The 20,329-nt window shown below is 46.2% G+C and overlaps 2 protein-coding genes across 3 annotated transcripts in view; both read right to left on the bottom strand.

Moving 5' to 3' along the window:
* Positions 1-20,329, bottom strand: part of LOC120949291 (uncharacterized) — a 55,013-nt gene that overhangs the window by 13,380 nt on the left and 21,304 nt on the right. The gene's annotated exons all lie outside the window — the stretch shown is intronic.
* On the bottom strand, positions 13,638-18,401 carry LOC120949289 (protein sneaky). Its single transcript, XM_040366498.2, has 2 exons — positions 16,445-18,401; positions 13,638-16,372 (listed from the first exon to the last, which is right to left on the bottom strand). The coding sequence occupies exons 1-2, from the start codon at positions 17,566-17,568 to the stop codon at positions 15,190-15,192; spliced, it is 2,307 nt and encodes a 768-aa protein (XP_040222432.2). The 5' UTR covers positions 17,569-18,401; the 3' UTR covers positions 13,638-15,189.

The raw sequence follows: 20,329 nt of genomic DNA, 5'->3' as shown, positions 1-20,329 counted from the left end.
GAGAATTTTCCCAGGCAGCAGAGATCGGCTTAAGCCGGCGGTCCAAAGACAGCAGTTCGTTCTTTGAGAGTGGGAGATGGAACTATTTCATTCTTGTGCCTTCAGCTTGCTTGTTTTGCTTAAGAATTTATTTAGCTGTTTGTGCGATTTTGTTGTCTGTACGACGTGTGATGCCAGCAAGGGGAAAACGTTGAACTTTCTCTGCCAATGGTTATGCTTCGAAACAAGCTTAGAACGTGATTGGGGGGGATGGTTGGAAATACGTTGAATTAAATTCTTCGTGAATGACGTCGGTAGAATTTTGCCTATACAGAGTGGGAATGTGTGTGTGGGAGCGATTATGAAAATATTTCTGTTTTGATCTGCAGCGTGGTTGGTAATTGTCTCAGTTCGAACGAGATCCATGTGCACACAGAACGGAACGGAAGGGAAATGCCCGTTATCAACGATTATTGGAGTTTGTCGGAACGTAAGGCAGATGGGAATTGAAGAATTATGTGCTCGTATATTAATCGTAGCCTTAAGTAATGAATAAACCAAAATATCAAAAAACCGTCAAATAACAAAAAAAGTCATTTTTCAATTCATGTGGGTTTTCAAACTGTTTATCATCACAGCTTTCGAGTAAGACCACGTTACACTTGGTTTTCGATCGATATTGTTGTGTCTCAAATAAATCAATTTCCGTCAAACTAATTTGAAAATGAAATACTAAAATTTAACGTGCCTTCATCACCATCCAATCTCTTAAAAGCACTCTTACAACACAGTCGCAGTTTATGGACCATTACAACTCCATGCATCAGTTCGGCCATTAATATTCATCGATTCTGCAATCGATCGTAGCCGTCGCAAACGTATCCGGGAGCCGCCGAGTTATGTGCATCGCCAGTACACAAAGCAACTGCCGGTCGCCGACATACAGCACCACCAGTCGCAAAAACTGGCAACGGAACACCCAAACGCTCCAAACCAAACAACAATCGCCCATAAAACCGTTCAAGTCGAAAGTGATTAGCTTCGTGCACATCGATCGTGTGGTCTCCCGCCCGCCCGTTTCCGGGCCAATCCAATCTGTACGGGCACCAAACGCGACAACGATTCTGTTCCGTCCGCGCGTTGCTGCTTTGCATTAGAACGCAGCCAATAAGGTTGGGTCTAGAGGGTAAGCTGTGAGAGCCGACCTGTGCACACACCCTTTTCCCGATCCCTAGCCACGTTCGTTGGACGATTTCAACCGGCTACACGAGGTGACGTTCATGATGATGTTGATGATGATGCGAGATTCTTCACCTTAACGGTTATGGGGGAATTGTTTTCGAACAAAAAAAGAATCCATCGGGGACGATCGACGAAACGGAGGGATGGTGCGATTTGTTTGCAAATGGCACGACCCAAGTTCGGCTTCGCAATCCCGAGCAGGGGCGCGGGGAGAAAAGGTGCGAAAGATGTTCAGAACAAATTGAACAACATGATTCGAGCGAGCGAGAAGTGTTTCCGTGTGTCGTTTTAACGGTTCTTACGTCCGTTCGCGAACGCAATGCTTGCACGGGTGCTTTGGGCCGCATTTGGCAGCGGGTTGGTGGAAATGAACAGATCGATTTACCACCCATGGTGCGCCCGGTTGGGGTGTTATGACACAGGTGATATTTTACTGTCACCAAGCACAATGATTAGCGGTGGGTTCGGTCTGAAATTTAAGCTATAATTTAAGCGAATAAAATGTTATTGCTTTTCCGCGATGAAAGCATGCTGTGAGGTCTCTGTAATGGCAAAAAGGGAGAATTCATTTCTTTAAGTATGATTGGATTATGAATCATTTGACGGATCATAGGCATCGATCGGGCCTTTAAAATGGAATGAAAGTTGTAAGATTTCCTAGAAGAAGTAGGGATTACATTTTATTGCATTGAAAGACAGTTTCTCTGCCTTACTGCTCAAGAATAATTATGCGTTAAAACAAGAAAATTCAACAAAAAAGGTAATCGTCTTCCCTTGTTTCTCACAGGAAAAAACACACACTTTTGTTTTGTAAAATAAGTGATCCTCCCCGTTTTCTCTCCATCAATTGCAGTGGCAATTTTAAGCAACTGTACACTCCCCTGCACATTCTCGGCGTTGCATTGCGTGTGTGTGTATCGGTTGCCGCCGCTTGTTACCGTTTAGACTGTTTGTTCTTTCGTTCGTTTGATATTTCTTGCGCACAGGCAACGCGGCAACGATTAGCTGCACAGTGGCAAAGGTTATTGCTCCTTGCTTTCCATGTTCGATGTTACGTGATTGTTTTCTCACCGGTGGTGCAGACAGGAGGAGGCAAGCTGCAACCTCCAGAACCAGACAGCCGTAAGCCCTTTAACTTGCAGACAGCGGTACGTCACGTTCCAGTGTGTAAAGAATTCCCAGTCCAGGTGTAATAACTGCAAAATCATGGTACAGTGATCTCTGGTCGGCCATCGGCCGAAATGAAACCCATCATTATGTGCCTCAATTCGCTGCGATTGAATCGTTACGATGAATTTCGCTCGCAACGATCATTCGCAGGATCATTGCATTGGAGGTAAAGAGCAGAGCGCTAGAATTCGGGATAGAAAGAACGGCAGCAGATGGTTACCTCCACTGGGTAGCAGGTATCATTGGCAGATGATTAGTGGTTTGGCGAGTGAATTATAAATAACTCTTGTTTAGTGTTATGAGGCGAGCGTTTTCACAATTTCTATGATTAGACAGCGGTTGTGTTGAATTCTTGGATTTAAATTCCCTTTTCTTTAGTTAAAATGCATCACAGTAGAATCCTGTCGTACAATCCAATATTTTGCAACGAGTTTTTTTTACATAATAATGCTCACATGCACAATTTGTTTTAAGTCAAACTCATCATTCTGTTTACACTTATTTTGTAAAAGATTTCTGCGATAAATTATTGGAATTATACAAAGTTTTGTACAATACGATTGTGAACGATCGATTTCAATTCAAATTATAATCCAACATGCACCATTCATTTCTAGATACCTTTTGGATTGTCAATGAAAGATCACAGTTCTGTTAAACGATCTTCGTCACGAGTTGTGCCTTTGTGTTTTTCAATCCGATGCAACGACCAGCAAAAATTCTACATTTGAGAATTGAAAAACAAAAGAAAAGCATCTAAAATTCACATCAGTCTGACGGGTAAGGGGTGTAAAGGAAGGGAGAGCAAGAGAAGCCTATCCCATTCCGGCACAGAATAATCAATCAATTTCCTTTCGAATGGACGATTATTGATAGTAGCGCTTAGAGACTGGCTGGAATAAGATATTTTATGCAATCGATGGTGCATGGTATGCACTTTGGTCTTCGTGACCGGGCGGGCTCCATTGTTTCCATCCGGGGGAGATTATCATTTGCAGCGGGGATCAGCACCGCGGACCATTGTTCTTGTGGCATTCGGTTTGAGCATTTGCAGCACGTTTCCAGCTCGTTCGTAAATCTGTGACACAAGATATAATTTATTAAACCATCACGATGCGCGGTACAGAAAAGCGCATCGCAGCGATATTCATTGCCTGGCAGGAGAAGAAGCACGATCCTATAGTTATTCTAAGCGGACAATTAAACGTGTAGTGAATGCAGCATAATAATAACGAACCGATAAATCCATTCTTCGATCCTGAGTGTGAAATAAATCAACTCAATTAGAATAAAAAAACTAAATAAAACGGAGCAGTACAAATCTACACTGCAATAATGATGATCGCTGGCCCGATTAACACCATTGATTAATCTCTTTCTAAACCCTTTCATACCCTTCCATCGCTTCATAATCGTGTGGCAAAAGCGTGTGAAAAAAAGAAGATATAGCTCAAGCACGCACCACGACGACCGCGAAACATCGATTGCGGTGCGGTGAGTAGCGTTTAATTTTCCGTTTCCTTCCTTTGGATGATTGCGAATCGCGTGCTCGATGTGCGCCGTGGTATGCAGTGTGCTGTATCGGAATTAATTACCCGAGACGGCGACGACGACGACGGTGACGACGATCACCTCCGATGACGGGCTGGGCAGGAAGGAATAATAGCGTTAAGACATAAACCATCGATTGGTGTTGGCAGAAATCGGCCACTAGCCGTACAGCAACCGTACTGAATGGGAGAGCTTGCGGTAGTCTAGTGAGTGCACTGGCTCTGCCAGTAACTCCAAAAGGAAGGCAGAGAGGAGGGGTACTGATCGTACGTACATGCGTCCCTTTGATTGCTTTGTCCTGCATTGTGGCGGTCTTTTCATCTCATCAAGGCTAAGATTAATCCATACCGGTCAACGTGAATTACGCGGCAAATTTGTGGAAATTTTGTACCATCATTGCCGCTAACAATAAGTGCGCAAATTAGCCGTTGCAATCGGTTATGAGCGGCGGCGAGTGCGGTAGATCGCACTGTTGACGGGTCGATTTATGCGATGATGGAGGGCTTCGATACATTACGATGTACGGTGGGCGATTTTCTTTCTTTTAGCTTTTAGCGAAGGCAAATTTTGTACAGCTAAAAATTAATCAAGTTGGTATTAAGGGGTTTTATATATATTTGTAACATATATAAAACATTTCATCATTTAGAACTTATATTCAGCAATTAAAGAGGTTTCTGCTTTAAATTGTACTACATCCGACGTAAGAATTCTTCATTGCGTTGTTGAGCTTTTCCATGTTCCCAACAACCAACGGTAGCGAGAACCCTTTAGCCTGCCCGGGCTAACAACCATGACACCGTGGATTCCCCACGACCGGAGATTAAATAAACGAAAGGGAAAGCAAAAATCGTGACAACAGTTTGCCCCCCGAGAACCTCTCAGTGTCCATCGCTATTTTGCTGTCGCTCGCCCAAACCCACCTCGCTTATGGCACCGTTATAGGGTAAAGGTAGGAAGCGTGTTATTCTATCGGTATAATTCTGCCCAAGTTCTCGCAAAAGTCAAGCGGCAAAATAAAGGTCAGTCGCGACCGTGTCTGTGCCGCGCGCTAGAATGTTAAACGGTAGGCGCCATCCCGCTTGGGGGTTCGTCGCTTACGAAAGCGCCACACGCGCCACTGCCACGGGCGTTGAAGTCTTTCGTTGTGCGATGGCCGTTTTTTGCGATCTTTTGACCATTTTAACGAGCTACAAGGTTCTAGTGCATTCTTTTGCTTTCCTACCGGTCGGGTTTTGCTTCAAGTTGTCGCTTGTGCCCTTATTTAAAACGAGTTGGCATTTTGTTGGCAGTGTGGCAAGAGGAATAAAACCGCGTTGTTTGAAGCAGAGAGAGAGGTTTAGGATTAGCGTCAATAAAAAATCGTCTCACTGGTGAATAAAAAAAAAGGACAAACGCTAACTATTTCCTCTATCGAATGTATCGCAAGACACTGGTGCCCATCGAAATCGCTTAATTACGTCCACTTTATTACGCGTGACGCGTTTGCTGTGCAACCTGTTACTTGGCAAGCCGGTTGGACCGTGCGGCGTGCTTCCCCCGAGACGGATCTCCCGGCCAGCACCAGTAAACAGAGGCGGAAATGTACACGCGTGAATGTTATTTTTTTGCATTAGACTCCAGACGATGTGTGTGTGTGTGTTCTTGTCAGACATGACAATAATAAAAAGCAACATCAAACTCCAATCTACGGCGTAGAATCGGAATCGATCGACACGCGGCGAGATTAAGCGTACCGGGGAACTGTAGATTAAGCCGGCGACCGTTTTGTGCGACGCGATAATCGGAGTGCAAATGCTTGTGGCCACTAGTGGTCGTAAAGTATGAGATAATGGCTTAACCGGTGGCACGATTTCGCGACAGGTTGTCGTTTGTGGGCATTGCCGTTTAAATTGCAGAACCGGTGCTACAGCGGTTGACCCAGACGGCGGCGATAATAAGTTCACCGGGCTCATTAGTTTACTTTTATTTCGAAACGAAAACGGTCGCTTTCCGTTCATTTGCCAGCCCACCGGCCTGTAATTACTGCTAATCCAGGTGCGAAATATGTGGAGTAAAGAATGTTCAGAATCTCATTTACAGAAGCAAACCGGGATAGTGCCGGACAAAAACAGGGATTAGAAGCCAGAGCAAATAATTTTAAAATTATAACCTTACTCCATTTAGTACTGGCCGGGTCTTGTGGCCCATCATCACATTTTATTTGCTTAACGGACCCAACAAACGCATCACTTTCGCAATGCGTGCTCAGAAGATGCTGCGGAACAGGCTGAACGTTCAATTGCTCTCGTATTCCGTTTAACGTTTACCGTTCCGGAAAGAGGGGGGTGGGGGTAACCTTCTGGCCCCTGGGTGGTACTAACAACTTCATTAAACAAGTAACGTTTTACCTCTCTATTTATTTCGATCGAACCAATCGGCTGTCCGTTTCTGACCATGGGGCAGAGAGAGAAAGAGCGAGAGAAACAGCAAACTAAGGAAAAAAGCCATGGAAGAACCAGAACAGTTTGTAGTTCTTTGCCGACTATCTGCATATACATGCCACGGGGTCGATAGATGGATGCTGCTAATCTATTTCATTTTATTTCACAAGCGGCCACATGTACGCGCTTGTCCAGCCCCGCCGGCTGCTTCATGGTTCTTCATTTGTCATTCGGACCGATGTTTGCTTAGCATCCGGGCCGGGTCGAGTGTGCGCCAACGTTCTTGACGGTACGAGTGCAGCTGCAAAATGGTAGTTTATGTTTACGCTTGATACATCTACATCTTCCGCTGCTTCTAAACATGCGCGAGCGGGCAGGTGGGAAAGGTAAAAAGATTAAGTGTCTCGTTCGGTGCGAGTTAATGGTGTTGAAAGTATTTTATTAGCTTTGTGATCGTATGAGTGGCTTACTACCGATGATGCTGAAAGCTTTCGACGGGGAAAGGATCCGAGAGGGCTTGATGTCGATGTACAAACTCTTGGCTTGAAGTGAGCCCTTGAGCTTAAGAATGATTGCCTGTCCCGTTTGTGGGGTTAAGAGCGTAGAACATGTTCCTGTTCGGATGCGCCTAGGAGGCTATAGGGGTTTTTTGCTGGCAATGTTACTAGAGATTGGGTGCGAGAGAGATTGTTGAGTCTAGTTAAGAGTATTGCTGTTCTAGGACTTTTCATAAGTGTACTGAAGATATGAAGAAATGTGATGATTACTTCATCACAAATTCATTTTATTTTGAATAAAAAAGAAGTTGTTTAAACAATTAAAAATGCTAAAACTGTATTATTGTGTTGGAACGAATAGATTGTATTGCATTTAATAATAAATAAATGTTCTAATTGAATGATCTTTGTCAATTTAATTTAGATAATCAATATATTTGAAACGATTTGGCACCTTTACTAAAGTAATCGTTCTGATGATAAGATAAGCAACACGAACATTAAGTCCAAATGAATGAAATAATGAAAGGGAAGCACTGAAGCGATAAATAAATAAATTTCAACACATCATTGAGTTTGTATTTTGTTGCGGATTTCAGATCGCATCGTTATGGAATCTAATAAGACGCACAAGGTGTTTGTATCATTTACACAACATTTAAAATAATAAAAAAAAACACATTAACATTTACTCGAGCCTTTCGTATTTTTTATATATTTTTTTAATCCTTGATATTTTCCACTGAACCTGTTCCGCGTCGAGCCCATTGAATGGCTTCACAGTGTGGAATTTTATCATCTCACTATCAGCTAACGAGCCCTTTTCATTCCCGCCTGTTACCCGGCCCTGCTTGAAGCAAACTCATCACTAGGTCAGTCGTGTCGCGTAATGAGCGCACTTGCTTGCGTCCGGCGACTTGCGTAACAGGTAGAACTATCCGGGCCGGGGCCGGCGGGCAAGTAGAATAGACATACACACAAACCCAACCGCAGCGGCACGGTAGGGCTGACCGTTGGCCATCCAAACAAAATGAGCCCTATTTCTCCTATTCAAGAGAGAGAGCGCGCGCGCGAGGGAGCCGGTTTTGGCCTCGCGGATAACTGTTCCTAACGCCAGAACGGACGATAAAGCGCATAGCGATTGCGTTTGCTTTCTTGGCGCGTTTTCCCTCTACTCCCCCCCCCCCCTCTTCTCACCAGCTTGTTGTTGTCGCTGATGGAAATCGCAAATGGAAAAGGGAGTCAATATGTGTGTGCGCGCGCAGAACATGTGGACGTAATGGGGAGGAAGATGTCCTCGTTTCTTGGGTGTGGACAGCCCAGTACGCGTGCAGTAGAACCGTCCCGCTAGAAGACGGAGCTTGTCCATCGGCGGAACTGCAAACATAAAACAACGGCAAAACGGCGGAACTTGATTTACGATGGAGTTATGTCCACGAGCGAGTACGCACACACATACATACTAGAGAGTGTGAAAATGGCGCAAATGTGTGTGTTTTTTTCTTCCATATCTTTGTAACGCTTTGTTTGCCAAAGCCAGTCTGCGAAGAGTGTTACTGATCAATTTGTGCTAGATTTATGCTGCTAAAAGGGTCGAACGAATGTCGAGGGGAAAATGTTGCTTTTTGTTTGCTTTACCCGATTTTCCAGTGGCTTATGGTAGTGTGTGAAGTACTGTCTTGTGTTTGCTTCAATGCTGGGCAGTGTTGCAGGGAAGAGAGCGTTCAAATAGCAGCACTTCAATGTACGCGAATGGTATAATTTATTTGCTTTTTGAATAATACCTTAAATAGTAAAACATTTTTATTGAACATAAAAAATTGTTTGCAAAGCTTATTAAAGCGTTTAATCTATCTTCAACTATAAGAGTTTTTCATAAACAACTCGAAAGTAAGTCTGGTTTATTTTTATTGAGAGGAACTAATAATCGTTACAGTGGCTTTGTGCAGTTTTCATGTAAAGAATGTTGAGAATGTTTGGTTAATCAGCATGTTGGCAATGAAAATGATCATGGACTTGGAGATATGAAAGAAAATATATTTCTTAAGATTACTCGAGAGCCGAGGTACAACGTGCTGCAACAAAGACGAGCACATTATGAAAACAATTAATGCAAACAAAATGAAACCATGGCCATCTTTATTTATATTTGTAATTCCAAAGAATTTCAGTTAATAGTAAGATTGAAGTAAATTTTAAAATTCTCTTCAACATTCTTGTAACAAGACCTTGACAAGAACTACATGGTCCTTTATGACCTTATTCCTTCCTACAAAATAAGTCTGTCATAATTTAAAAACGTGACGTTACGTCTTCTAACTCATTTCTTCGTTACTTCCAAATAATGCCATTACATCACCTTGTTCCTAAATAGGGAAAAATAATTACTAGGAAGACCATCTGACCATCGTCTAAGCACCGAAAAACGTTGCCTTTGCTGTGCTCATTAAAACATAACAGCATTTTACGGAAAGAAATAATTCAATGTCATCCAACTTCCTGTACGCGCTGGTGGGTTGTGTGCATTCTTTGCTTTGTAAGCTTTTTCCCCCTACGCTCACGTTGTTGACAGTGAATATATTAATTTTTTAAAAATACTTCCCCCAACACACACACACACACTCTGCTCGAGCTTCAACAGAATAGAACAACGAAATGAAAAGTGGCTCCTATTATTGTTACGGTCCACTGCGCCGCAAGAAGCCTTTGTGGACAGTGGTTCTCAAACTCCCTGCACGACCGCACGACGACACAAGCGCGACCGACGAGATTGTTAAGTGAAACCAATGAGAATTCGCAATTACGTCATTAGTGGCCGAAGACGGTGGGCGATTGCAACCATTTGCTAGTGCGTGTCCTGTTTCCCCGCACGACAGACCGCACGTAAAATCATCAAGACGCGCTCGTTCAACGCTCCGGCCTGTCCCGGGTCTTTGTCTGACCCCGCCAAGGTTACACGGCTGGATGCGACGCGTCGAAAGTAATTTACCTCAGCGTTGTCTGCCACGGCAACCTCGCTCCGTTCGCGGATTCACTTTCCCGGGCTCGTCTACCAGATGTCACGATCTCGAGTTTTGCAACTGCGTAAATGCAATTTAAAGTGCTACTAATGGCGCAATTCATTTCAGTGCTTTTTCGCTCTGCGCGCTGCCCCATCCGCGTGCATCCTTGCGCGGGGGAAAAGAATAATCGTTTTCTCATTCATCTATTTAGTTCACGGTCACAGGCCGGACGGTGTCGTACGATGGGAAGGCTGATGCACGCTGGCTGCAGTGAAGCTAGAACTGTTGCTGTTTTGTATTTACTGGCAGCGAATCTCTTCACAGTGGAATGCTTTCACTAGCGAACCGTAGTGAAGCAAAATGGTATGTCCATTGAGGGAGGGGACGAGCGTATGTTGACTTTTCTTGCACTTCATTCCGATTCACAAAAGCACGAAGCTTGAAAGCTATCTTATTACGCTGAGGCCAAGCTATTATCGCTCCGGTAATCGTTATCATTATCCTGCAACATTCATCATCAGCAAAAGCGACATGATGCGGATGCTGCTGTAATCTGCTGGGACTGCGTGCAAATAGTTAAAAGTAATTTAACATTTTATTGGGTTCAATGCCGTGCTGCAATGGTTTATGATTGTGTTTTATTTGCAGCAAACTGCAAACCGATGGAAGAGAGCAAAAACAATACAACACAACAATACAAAAATAGATTCTAATTAACACATAAAACGAATTCATTTAATTAATTGTGAATTAGCTCATAAAAGTCATAGATTTTTTAAACATTGTACAGTTTTTTTTTTAAATATTTCAATGCATTCAATGAACACTTAAAGAGCTACAAATCTACTATATTGTTGTCCTAAATTGTCTTAAGTCGGCTTTATGCTCATTTTATTTATATCCATACTATTGGTGATCATCTCCATTCTCCAACTTCTCCTTCAGATCGAGCAGTAACTCGTTCCCAGTATTCCTTAATTGATTTTGTAATTTACTACCGAAACCAAAGCTCCCATAATTTATTGTCACATTAAATTATTGTGTACAATTTTACGAAGCGATATTATTGAATTGCGGCTTTGCTCAATGCTTCACTGCAATATAAGAAAAATGTCGAAATGCTCGACATCGCAACATAAAGTGTGTTTTATGAAATGTTTACGAGGAAATGTCCTAAAGGCTGCGAACGTTGCACAGGAACAACACGCATTTCCCTCCATTCAATATACAAAAGCCCAACTGCATTCGGCTGTAATGGTGAATAGCTGCACAGCGTAAATTCCAATTTCAAAAGACTCGCGGTAATAGGCGACGAACCTGGTGGGCCTCGATTCAGGTTCGATCGGTTCGCTCGTTGCTATTTCATCCAGCAGGGTTAGCAGAGGAACGTGGAAAAAACCCAGGGAATGAACTTTACGTTGCCTTTTTTTCTTGTTTTCCAACCGGAAAACCAACCCGGGAATGTTACCGACAGTGCGGGCAATCATTTAAATTGCCTATATGCAAACTAATCTATGCCACAAGCCACATGCCGGCGGCACACTTGGCCGCTTCCCATAACCGAAGCTAGAAGTCCTTGCGCCGGAATGTGTGTGTGTGTGCGCATGCACCGCAAATAACCGACGATGCAATTACGTCGCCACGCTTGCATAATGCTGTTGTGGTTTCGCGTCCACCAAAACCACAGTCTGTAGCCATCCGGGCCATGCAGATTTGTCCGATTCGATCACATCTGTAACTGCGGTCAACTGCAGCAGTGGGAGACAGAAGGCAGCAGGGAGCATAGTCGGTGGGAAGGCGATCGATCGTGATTTGATCGAAGCTTTGATCTGCGTGTGGCTACAGCCGTGTCCTGAACCGGTATCTCTTCGATTTGGAGTGCAATGGCCCAGTAAGGTGAGGTTTAGCGTCCGCTTCATCATATGCAAGCGTTAGGGTTGAATTATTTATTAAATGGAAATTTATTGTTGTCCGATCGGGCTCCAACGACGGGCGAGAAAATGTCCCGGGACCGACATTTTACCACACAAAAACCGACACCCTCGAACCACGAGGTAGAAGAGGAAGCGTGCAATGCAAATTTACCCTGCAGCAATGGTCGCATTTTGAAAGCTGTTGAGGGTGGATGCAAGTGATCTTCCGGGCGATCTGGGCGGGCGATCATTTCTGGGGCTAGGGCACTTGATTTTGATTGATTTCCGCAATTGCGTCGGCAGGCAGGCATCATTTCCTTGCACACTAACCCAGTTCTTGCGTGGGAGGATGGAAGGAAGAGCGACTGGGATAGGGCACTCCCGAAGGTAGCAGTCCCGTCTGGAAGCTTCCGGTTGTACTGACCCGCTTGTGTTATTTTCCCCCGACTGGTAAGTTCTTACAGCTAACGGAACGTGCAGCAATTGAATTTTATTTTTAAGCCCATCATGTCAGTGGTGCGTTGGAGGCTGCAGCCCCGTTCGGTTTGCCCTTGGCTGGGCTGCACTGGCGTGCTTTACCCTTGCATTTCCCGACGTCAGCACCAACCGCACACGGCGTGGAAATAAACAACAACAACCAGAAAAGTCGGCCGATGTTAATTTGAGGCTCGTCTGTACGCCTTTTCCCTTCTCATTCTTCTCTCTCACTACCTCTTTGCGATACAATCATCTCGTGCGGGGTATGATCGATTGTAGGTCCGCATGCATCAGCACATACACACACACACAAGCACACTTATTACAACATTGCTGGCCTACTGAGATGAGCTGGCGACTGCGATTGTGCGTTAGGACACGTTCACTCCTTCAACTCGCCCGTCGAAAGGTTGGGCTTTTGCTTCAACGGACGCATCTACACATTCGGGCATCATGGAATGGGTGTCGGTGCACTTTTAACATAATTTAACATTTTTTCAACATAACTTTGCCGTGGGTTTGCCGTGGGGTGGTAAATTTACCATAGCGTGAAAGTTCTTTCACCAAACGCGCGCCCATGACCTTTCTATGCGCCGCCGGACCGCCGTTCACGCTCGTCGGGCGCGTCGGAAGCACCCAGTTATGCATTGTTGTGGCAGCAATGAAAAGATCGTAAATTGTGTGAGCAAGTTGCACACGCTCCTGTCGGGCGGAGGGAAGGGAGAGGGAAGCAACGCAACGCCGGCTCACCGGATTAAAATTAGAGCTGCAGAAAAAAGCTCATTTCAACCGCAGTAGCTTTCGTTGATTCATGAAGCGTTTGTTGTGGCTGTGTTTAATGTGTGTGGGTCTGTTTTCCTCTGCTTCCGATGACAAGCGATGGGAAGCAGTGATATATAAATTTGACAATTTATGAGCTCCTAATGAAACCACTAGGGAGTGAGTGTTTGTGCTAAAGTTAACTCAATGTAAAACGTGTCAGACTGGTCTAATTTCTTAGTTGCGGGATTAAACTGTTGTTTTTAAAACACAAATGAAATTAGTACAGAATAGAAGAAAATAGGATTAAATTGCAAACTTCTCTACCATACAAATTAATCGAAAATAATAACCAAATAGCTTGATGCTTAAAAATAAAACAGTAAAAAAATTGTTAAAATATGTATAGCTTAAAGAACTGCGTAGGTTTCCCCTTTCGATAATTAAATGCTATTGATTAATATTTTCATTTATTTTTTATGAATTCTGTTGTTATTAGTTAATCTAGCCTTTTACTTCCTGCACTGACGAATTTTTTATCTTACTTTTACAGTTCACAGGGTGTTGACAAGAAAAGCTAGTAAATTGAAATATGTTGTACATTTAAAACATCATGTTCTTGCTGGGACACTTACTTGTATAATAAATCCCTAATTCATTTAGAAACTTAACTAAAACGCTATCAATGAGGAAACGAGAGACCATTGGTTTTGAATTGGATTATACTAATGTTGAAGTCAAAGAATCTTTGGTACTTGTTGAAGTTTTGTATCGTTTGGTTCATATACGCATTATAGGAACATGCAGATCTTGAGAACATAGGTCTTCGCAGCACACGTGACGAGAAAACTCACGTGAGAGGTCGTTCAGGAGCATAAAGATTCAGCTTTTATAGCAGGTAGCGAGGATCCATGTCCCCGCTGATTAACTTCGCGACAAAAGTAGCTTGTAATGACTGGCGTCTATGTTCTAAGGTTAGTGACAGAAATGTTAGAAAAAATACCCTTTTTATTGAACATAAAGTTCTTCTTCTTCTTTAGCACAATAACAGTTGTCGGCCAAGACCTGTTTGTACAACTACTGGGCTTGGCTATCAGTGACTTATTGATTACCCATAACAGGATAATCAGACCTACCTATGGTAGAACGGTCCATTCGGGACTTGAACCCCGTGATGGGCATGTTGTTAAGTCGTACGAGTTGACGAGTGTACTACGGCTAAGCATAAAGTTCACGTTGTCAGTGAAATGGTAACTGAATGTTAAAAAATTAAATTATTTGATCTAAGCAGATGATAATTACTACATAAAAGATAAGGCATTCGTTGCGATAAATAAAATTAAACCAAGGATGCAAAAAAAATCCAACGAAGTTGCTGATTGGATGTGATCTAAACACATGATAAACAGCTTATTTACAGATTTACTTCTTCATGTACACTAAAACGACTACAAAGGACTAAATATCTAATAATAAACGAAATTATATATTTCAACCATACGAATCACAATTTGCACCAAAGAAACTTTCTCCAGAAGTAATGCAACAAGCTTTTGAGTAATGATGCCCATTTCATAGCCGCCCATCACGATCGCTCTCCGCGCAGCCAGCCAGGTACCATCATCGCTTCCCCAAGCAGCCCGGCGATCATATCGCAACACTACGAATGGTCGAATTGTGCGCGGGGCTACTGATCCCGATCTGTTTTCCCGCTGCCTGGCAGTCGGTCAGTTGACCGAACCAGGCAGCCCGCATGCTCGGGCGCGCCCGTGCCCGCGATCATGTAATGTGTATGTGTGCGTATGTGTGGCTGCTGCGTTCGTTCGGGATGATTATTTTAAGTGTGTGTTCATTATGCTGCCGACGGCCAACACGGTCCACAGTCAGTGACCGTGTTGTAGTATGATCCCGCCTGGGCAAGGGGAAACCCTTCCCCGCCCGTTCCGCTGTGCCCGTTACGCTGCGTTGAGTTTCCATCACACCGCATCGGTATGTTTGTGTGTGTGCGCGCTGGAAGATTCCATGCTCGAACATTGCTTCCGGATCCAAAAAGGCCAAACGGGACCAGCCACGAGCCAACCGGTGGCAAGTACCGGGCAACTTTGACGAGCCCGAGGGGCACATTGCGCGTGTGTGTGTGTGCGTAACGGTGCTGTCAAATACTTGCCAGCGGATGTCACGGCACGTCATGTCTGTCTGGTACGCTGCTTAAGGCCGTCGACAGATTGCCGAGCGGATTGCAACAGTTCGAGCAGTCGGCAGGCTGACCGGCGCAGACCACACACTGCCGATCGATGTCCTGCCAGCAGCCGGCACAGTAGCAAAGGAAGCAGTCCGGGCGCTGACACTCCTGCGGTGCTCCGGCGCCCCGACACACCGCACACCGTCGACCGGTGCGGGTCCAGCCGAACCAGTTTGGATGCTGCAAGGCGAGCCGGTCACAAAACGGGAGCACTCGGCAGGAGCCACTACTGTCCGCTAACTGTAAGATGCGCCCGGGGAGGGTCGCCTGCATGGTGCGCGTCTGCCGCAGGACACGATTGTACAGGTAAGCGGTACGCATCTGCTCTCGGCCAGGATAGAAAAAGGAGCAGATGAGACGGCGTGCCCGCTGGACGTACGCTTCGGTCGTGATGAGAAGGGCCAGCAGCGCGAACAGTCCATAAATGCCGGCGACGGTCCAGCCCGACAGTGGCACTGGGCGCGGAAGGCACGCTTCGTTCGAGGCGTGGAAATCTAGCCGTTCGTTTGTGCGAAATCCTTCGGCAGTGTTGCGCACCAGCTCGGCGAGTGCTCCCGTACCGGTGACCTGGTTGGGGATGAAGAAGTGATAAACCATGCTCAAAAAAAGAAAAAAGGGGTCCATTTGAAACCTTTTCCAAAGACACACCGTCACGTTAACGCCATGGAATCCTTGCTGATGATACTCAATGCGCGAATGGCGTGCCACTATGTCGAGCGTTTCATACAGCAGTGCGTCCATCAGCAGCAGAACGGTCGTCGAAAGGCAATGAAACAGCAGCGTAGCGAAGGATCCAACAATGTGGCGCAGTTCCAGCTTGTTCCAAATGCCTTCCCGCGTGTCGATCAGCTCCGATTGCTGGATCGCCCGCAAAGGGAGCACCGGGAAGCCATTCTCCTCCATACGGCGAGCGGCGAGCGCTCGAAACTGATCCGTGATGTAGAAATTGTTGAAAGTGATCCTCCAAAGGTAAGCATTATGGTAGCGGACCGAGCTGAAGATCACACGGAGAAAGATGAACGCAAACACTTTGCGCACAAAGTAGCTCACCAAGCGGAGGAAGTGTTTCTTTTTGCTGAATTCTTTCCCCATCTGTTTGGACGCTTTCTTGATGGTTCTGGGTGAAATTTGGGGTGAATTGGGTTTTACAATTCTTCCACATGTAAAATTACCCAACAAAGGAACTTACACGTAACCGGAATGGTTTCGCAAATCGGGCACCTGATAATCGATCTCGATGCTACCGACACCCCCCGTCAGCTGGTGTTCGGTCTGTTTGAGCAGGTGATAGTTTGCGCCAAAATCCTCATCCAGCACGTCCTCCATGCGGCACACGGCACCGACCCCGAACAGTTCGGCCGAGCTGCAGGCCACATCCAGCTTCATCGGCCAGCAGAGCAGCGTGTTGACGAGCGGTGGCAAGCTTTCGCTACACTCGTCGTACGACCGCTCGAACGAAGCCTTGCACCGGTCCACGCCCGTCGCTAGCTGGGCCAGGCAGCGCTCGTTAAGCTTGGCCACGTACGCCTGCTGATAAGCGGCTGCGGAACGAATCGGCCCATCAATGCCAGCACCATGCGTGGTCTCCTCCTCACTGCTGAGCGAGTCTGAGCCGTCTTCTCCTCCATCACCACCACCACCACCACGGCCAGAATGCTCAACCTCCCGCACGATAGGTTCGACGATAGAAACGATCGCGGAAAACTCTTGCTTCAACTCCGGCAGCCGATCGCGCCCCTGGTGCAGTGCATTTTGAAACGGTTTCGTCATCAGATCGACGCGCGTTAGCGTCAAATTAAAGGCCAGCTCGGCGGAGCAGGTTAGAACGCGCACCACTTCGCGCCCGTTCAGGGTCGCATTTTCGATCGGACCGGTCAGCAGGAGGGTGAGGGTAAGCGTTTTGAGCAGATTGCGTCCCGCTTTGCCAAAAAACCCTACCCAACACAGCGCACAGACGCAGCGAACTTGCGCCGAAAAGCTACATCCGACTGCTGCGAGTGGAGTGGAAAAGAAGCAAAATACGCCCAGTTGGTGAGCCGTTTCATTGTATGGAAATTGTTGACGCTTACCCAGTGCGACCGCCACCGTCAGGCCGAAGTAGAAGCGGACGGTGTCCGGAAGGTCAAGGTTTACTAGCACGAGCCGGTAGAAGAGGAAGCCCACGAGCAGTCCGTACAGGGCTAGCAGAAGCGCACGGGGCAGCAGCAGCTCGGTTCGCTTTTCGCCCGCAAGAAGTTTGTACGGGGTCGGATAGTTTCGTTCGAAGGTGGTGAAAAACCGGCGGAAAAGATATCTTATTCTAGAGAAGTTCATTTTTGGAGAATAGAACCTGTTGACTGTGGTTGAATTGTTCGCTAACTGCGATGTTTTTGCTGGGTTACTTGGATGTTTGCAATGATGCTGCCACCACTCAACTCTACTGGATCCGATGTAAATACCAAAAACAAAACCACAATTGGAATCGAATTGCTTACCTAGAATGAAAAATGGAAGAAAAAAGAACCAATTAGAAACCAAGCGATACGGGAAACATGCTGCACTCAGCACTAATGAAGGGAAACATATTCAACCGTCAAGCAGCAACCGTGGTTGCGCGTTGCGAGAATTCATACGTTTTTAATTGATTGCAATAACCCAAACAACCCACCGGGAGGGATTGAGGGAGGAAAGGAAGAAGCTAACATATGGCCAGCAATCGATAGACAATTGTGATAAGGTAGCAAAGAGCAACAACGGGCCCGCCGCAACACCAAACAGAGCAACAATGCAAAGCATCGGACCCCGGCAATGGCGGGCTCAGCCGGGTTTAATGCAACATTTTTCTCACCCCACGTTCAGCCAACGTTCTTGCGCCTGTGTGCCTGCATACTGTCCGCGCCCACCATAAAACCACACGAAACCCGAGTCTCGTCTTCATTCGCATCACCCATCAGCAACGATGTTGTAGCTCGAGCGTGGAGCATTCGTCTCCACATGAGGGCCCCTAGCCTCTAGTTCAAGAATCTGGACTCGACCAAACCTTACCCACTTGCCACCCACCGATATGTGTGTGACTCTCTCTCTCTCGCTCTCCCGTACGATCGCGGTTCTAATTACAAGATTTTATCGTCTGTAAATAATGAAAACGAAAAGAGAAGCATCGGTAGACGGGGTAGAACGGTCGATGTGGCGCACCGTGGCGTGACGACATGCGTCGGACGGCACGCTTGTGCTGGGCGGGCGTTGGTCACTGGACCTTGGTGCCTGCGCTCGGCGTAAGTTCACACTCGCTGGACGCTGGAAGGTGGCTGACCAGCTGGCCCCAACACTGTCCGCCAAACGGAGCCGTGTACAGATTTGTAGCCCCGTACATCGCGGGCACGAACGGAAACTACGACATACCAAGGAGCAGAAACACACACACACACATACGTGGTGGCTTCCCGTGGGCTGCGCAGTCTAATCGTTTCTTTCTCCGCCAGTGAACGCACCAGGCAGTGCTTGTTCGGCTCATAAATTCGCACGAGACGGGTGCGCAAAACATGATCGTGATGGGTTCACGCATCAAGCCGCGCAGCAGCGCAGGAATGCATTGCGCCGCACCACGCGATAGCGTAACGAATGGACGAAACACGAGTGCACAGACAAACACACTTAAGGTTCTAAAGCAGACCGCACGACACAGGCAGGCAACTTTAAGTGGAAGCATAAACTCCTGCCAAGTCCAAGGAATCGGTTCGGAAGGAACCTGCCCTGAGCTTCCCTATTATTATGCATTTTTTTCTCACCTTTTCACGCGATTAGTGTTTGTTTTTCTGTGTGGCGCAGCAACAAAAAAAGTTAACCCCACAACGGTCTTTGGACAACGGTCGTGGGATGAGAGGGCACCGAGTTACAATTGCTTCTCCCGCGCAGAGACATTAATCTCCCGGAACGCCCGGAAACTCCGCAAGAACGAATGAAGACATTAGTCAGCGTCCGGCCTCCGGGATGATAGATCATCCTGCCACAAGTCACATGTGTGAAGTTTGTGCGAACGGTGCCAAGTGTATCATATAAGTGTGTTGTGAGCTGTGGGTGGTTGGACGAGGAGTTGAGCGGGTTTGATGATAAGCAATTATGCAATAAGGGGAAGTTTTTATGCACGATTCAGCAATTAAGCTATCCACCGCGTTCGCGTCTCATTATCTGTATGGACCGGGACATGGCAGAGGTGAAGCGGAAGATGATCTCTCCATTGAAAAGAGGGGGAAGGCAGAGGTCAGAGCTGTACTAAGCCGTCTCAAGACACGGGAAAAGGTCGATCAGGTGACGGTAATGTGTAATGAGTTTCGCTAATGTAGGTGACGAATCAGTCTATTACGCGGCTGGGAAGATGGCCGTGTTCCCGTTAGGTTATGCTGGATGTTTGCGTGAATTTGTCGTTCTGAAGATGATGCGGTTTTTTTTTCCACAGAGCTTACAGTTGGAGTTTTGAGATTAGAAAGCCACACGAGTGGACCGATTCGACACATGGCAATACGTTCTGCTGCATCCCACAGTCCGTGACTAACGCTTGAGCATCTATCAGAACGCATCATCAGTGGCTCACACGCGCGGGCTCGTGTTTTCCACCTCCAGGACAACCTAGCTAGCCAGTTGGGGTGGCCCATAAAAGCAGAGAGCTCGGAGACTGTACAGTTAAACTGTTCGGTGGCGAATTTATTGATCCCTACGCCAACACGCGGTATGCAAAATATTGAACGGCTTTTATTGACCGGTTGGCCGGGGGTAATGCGCGACGTACAATTCGAGCTATCAGCTATGCAAGATTAGGAGGACACGGTTTTCGTATTGGAAATGCTAACTCTACTCGAGAGCCTGTGGCTGTGTGTGAAAGACACATTCCAAAAATTTATGGCTCATGTTTGTGGCAGCGACGACCTAAAACAGAGGTCGGTGAGATCGCCCCGTAACAGATAAGCCCCACACAGGACAGCACGCTTATTCTTATTTCGGCTGCCTGGAAAGCACTTCTTCAGAAGCTTCCCGGGCTGTGGAACGTTGTATTGGCAACATTGTATTTTAAATCATAGGAGTTGGCGTTGGCCATCCC

The sequence above is a fragment of the Anopheles coluzzii genome, chromosome 2 (assembly GCF_943734685.1).
Source record: "Anopheles coluzzii chromosome 2, AcolN3, whole genome shotgun sequence".
NCBI lineage: Eukaryota > Metazoa > Arthropoda > Insecta > Diptera > Culicidae > Anopheles > Anopheles coluzzii.
Note: the sequence above shows the minus strand (reverse complement) of the source record. Positions and strands in the feature narration are given on the sequence as shown.

What these genes read in the sequence shown, in the direction of transcription:
- LOC120949289 (XM_040366498.2), bottom strand. Translation starts at nt 17,568, where the DNA reads ATGAACTTCTCTAGAATAAGATATCTTTTCCGCCGGTTTTTCACCACC. An exon ending in CGAAACCATTCCGGTTACGT is followed by an intron (nt 16,373 to 16,444) that starts GTAAGTTCCTTT and finishes AATTTCACCCAG; the next exon opens with AACCATCAAGAAAGCGTCCA.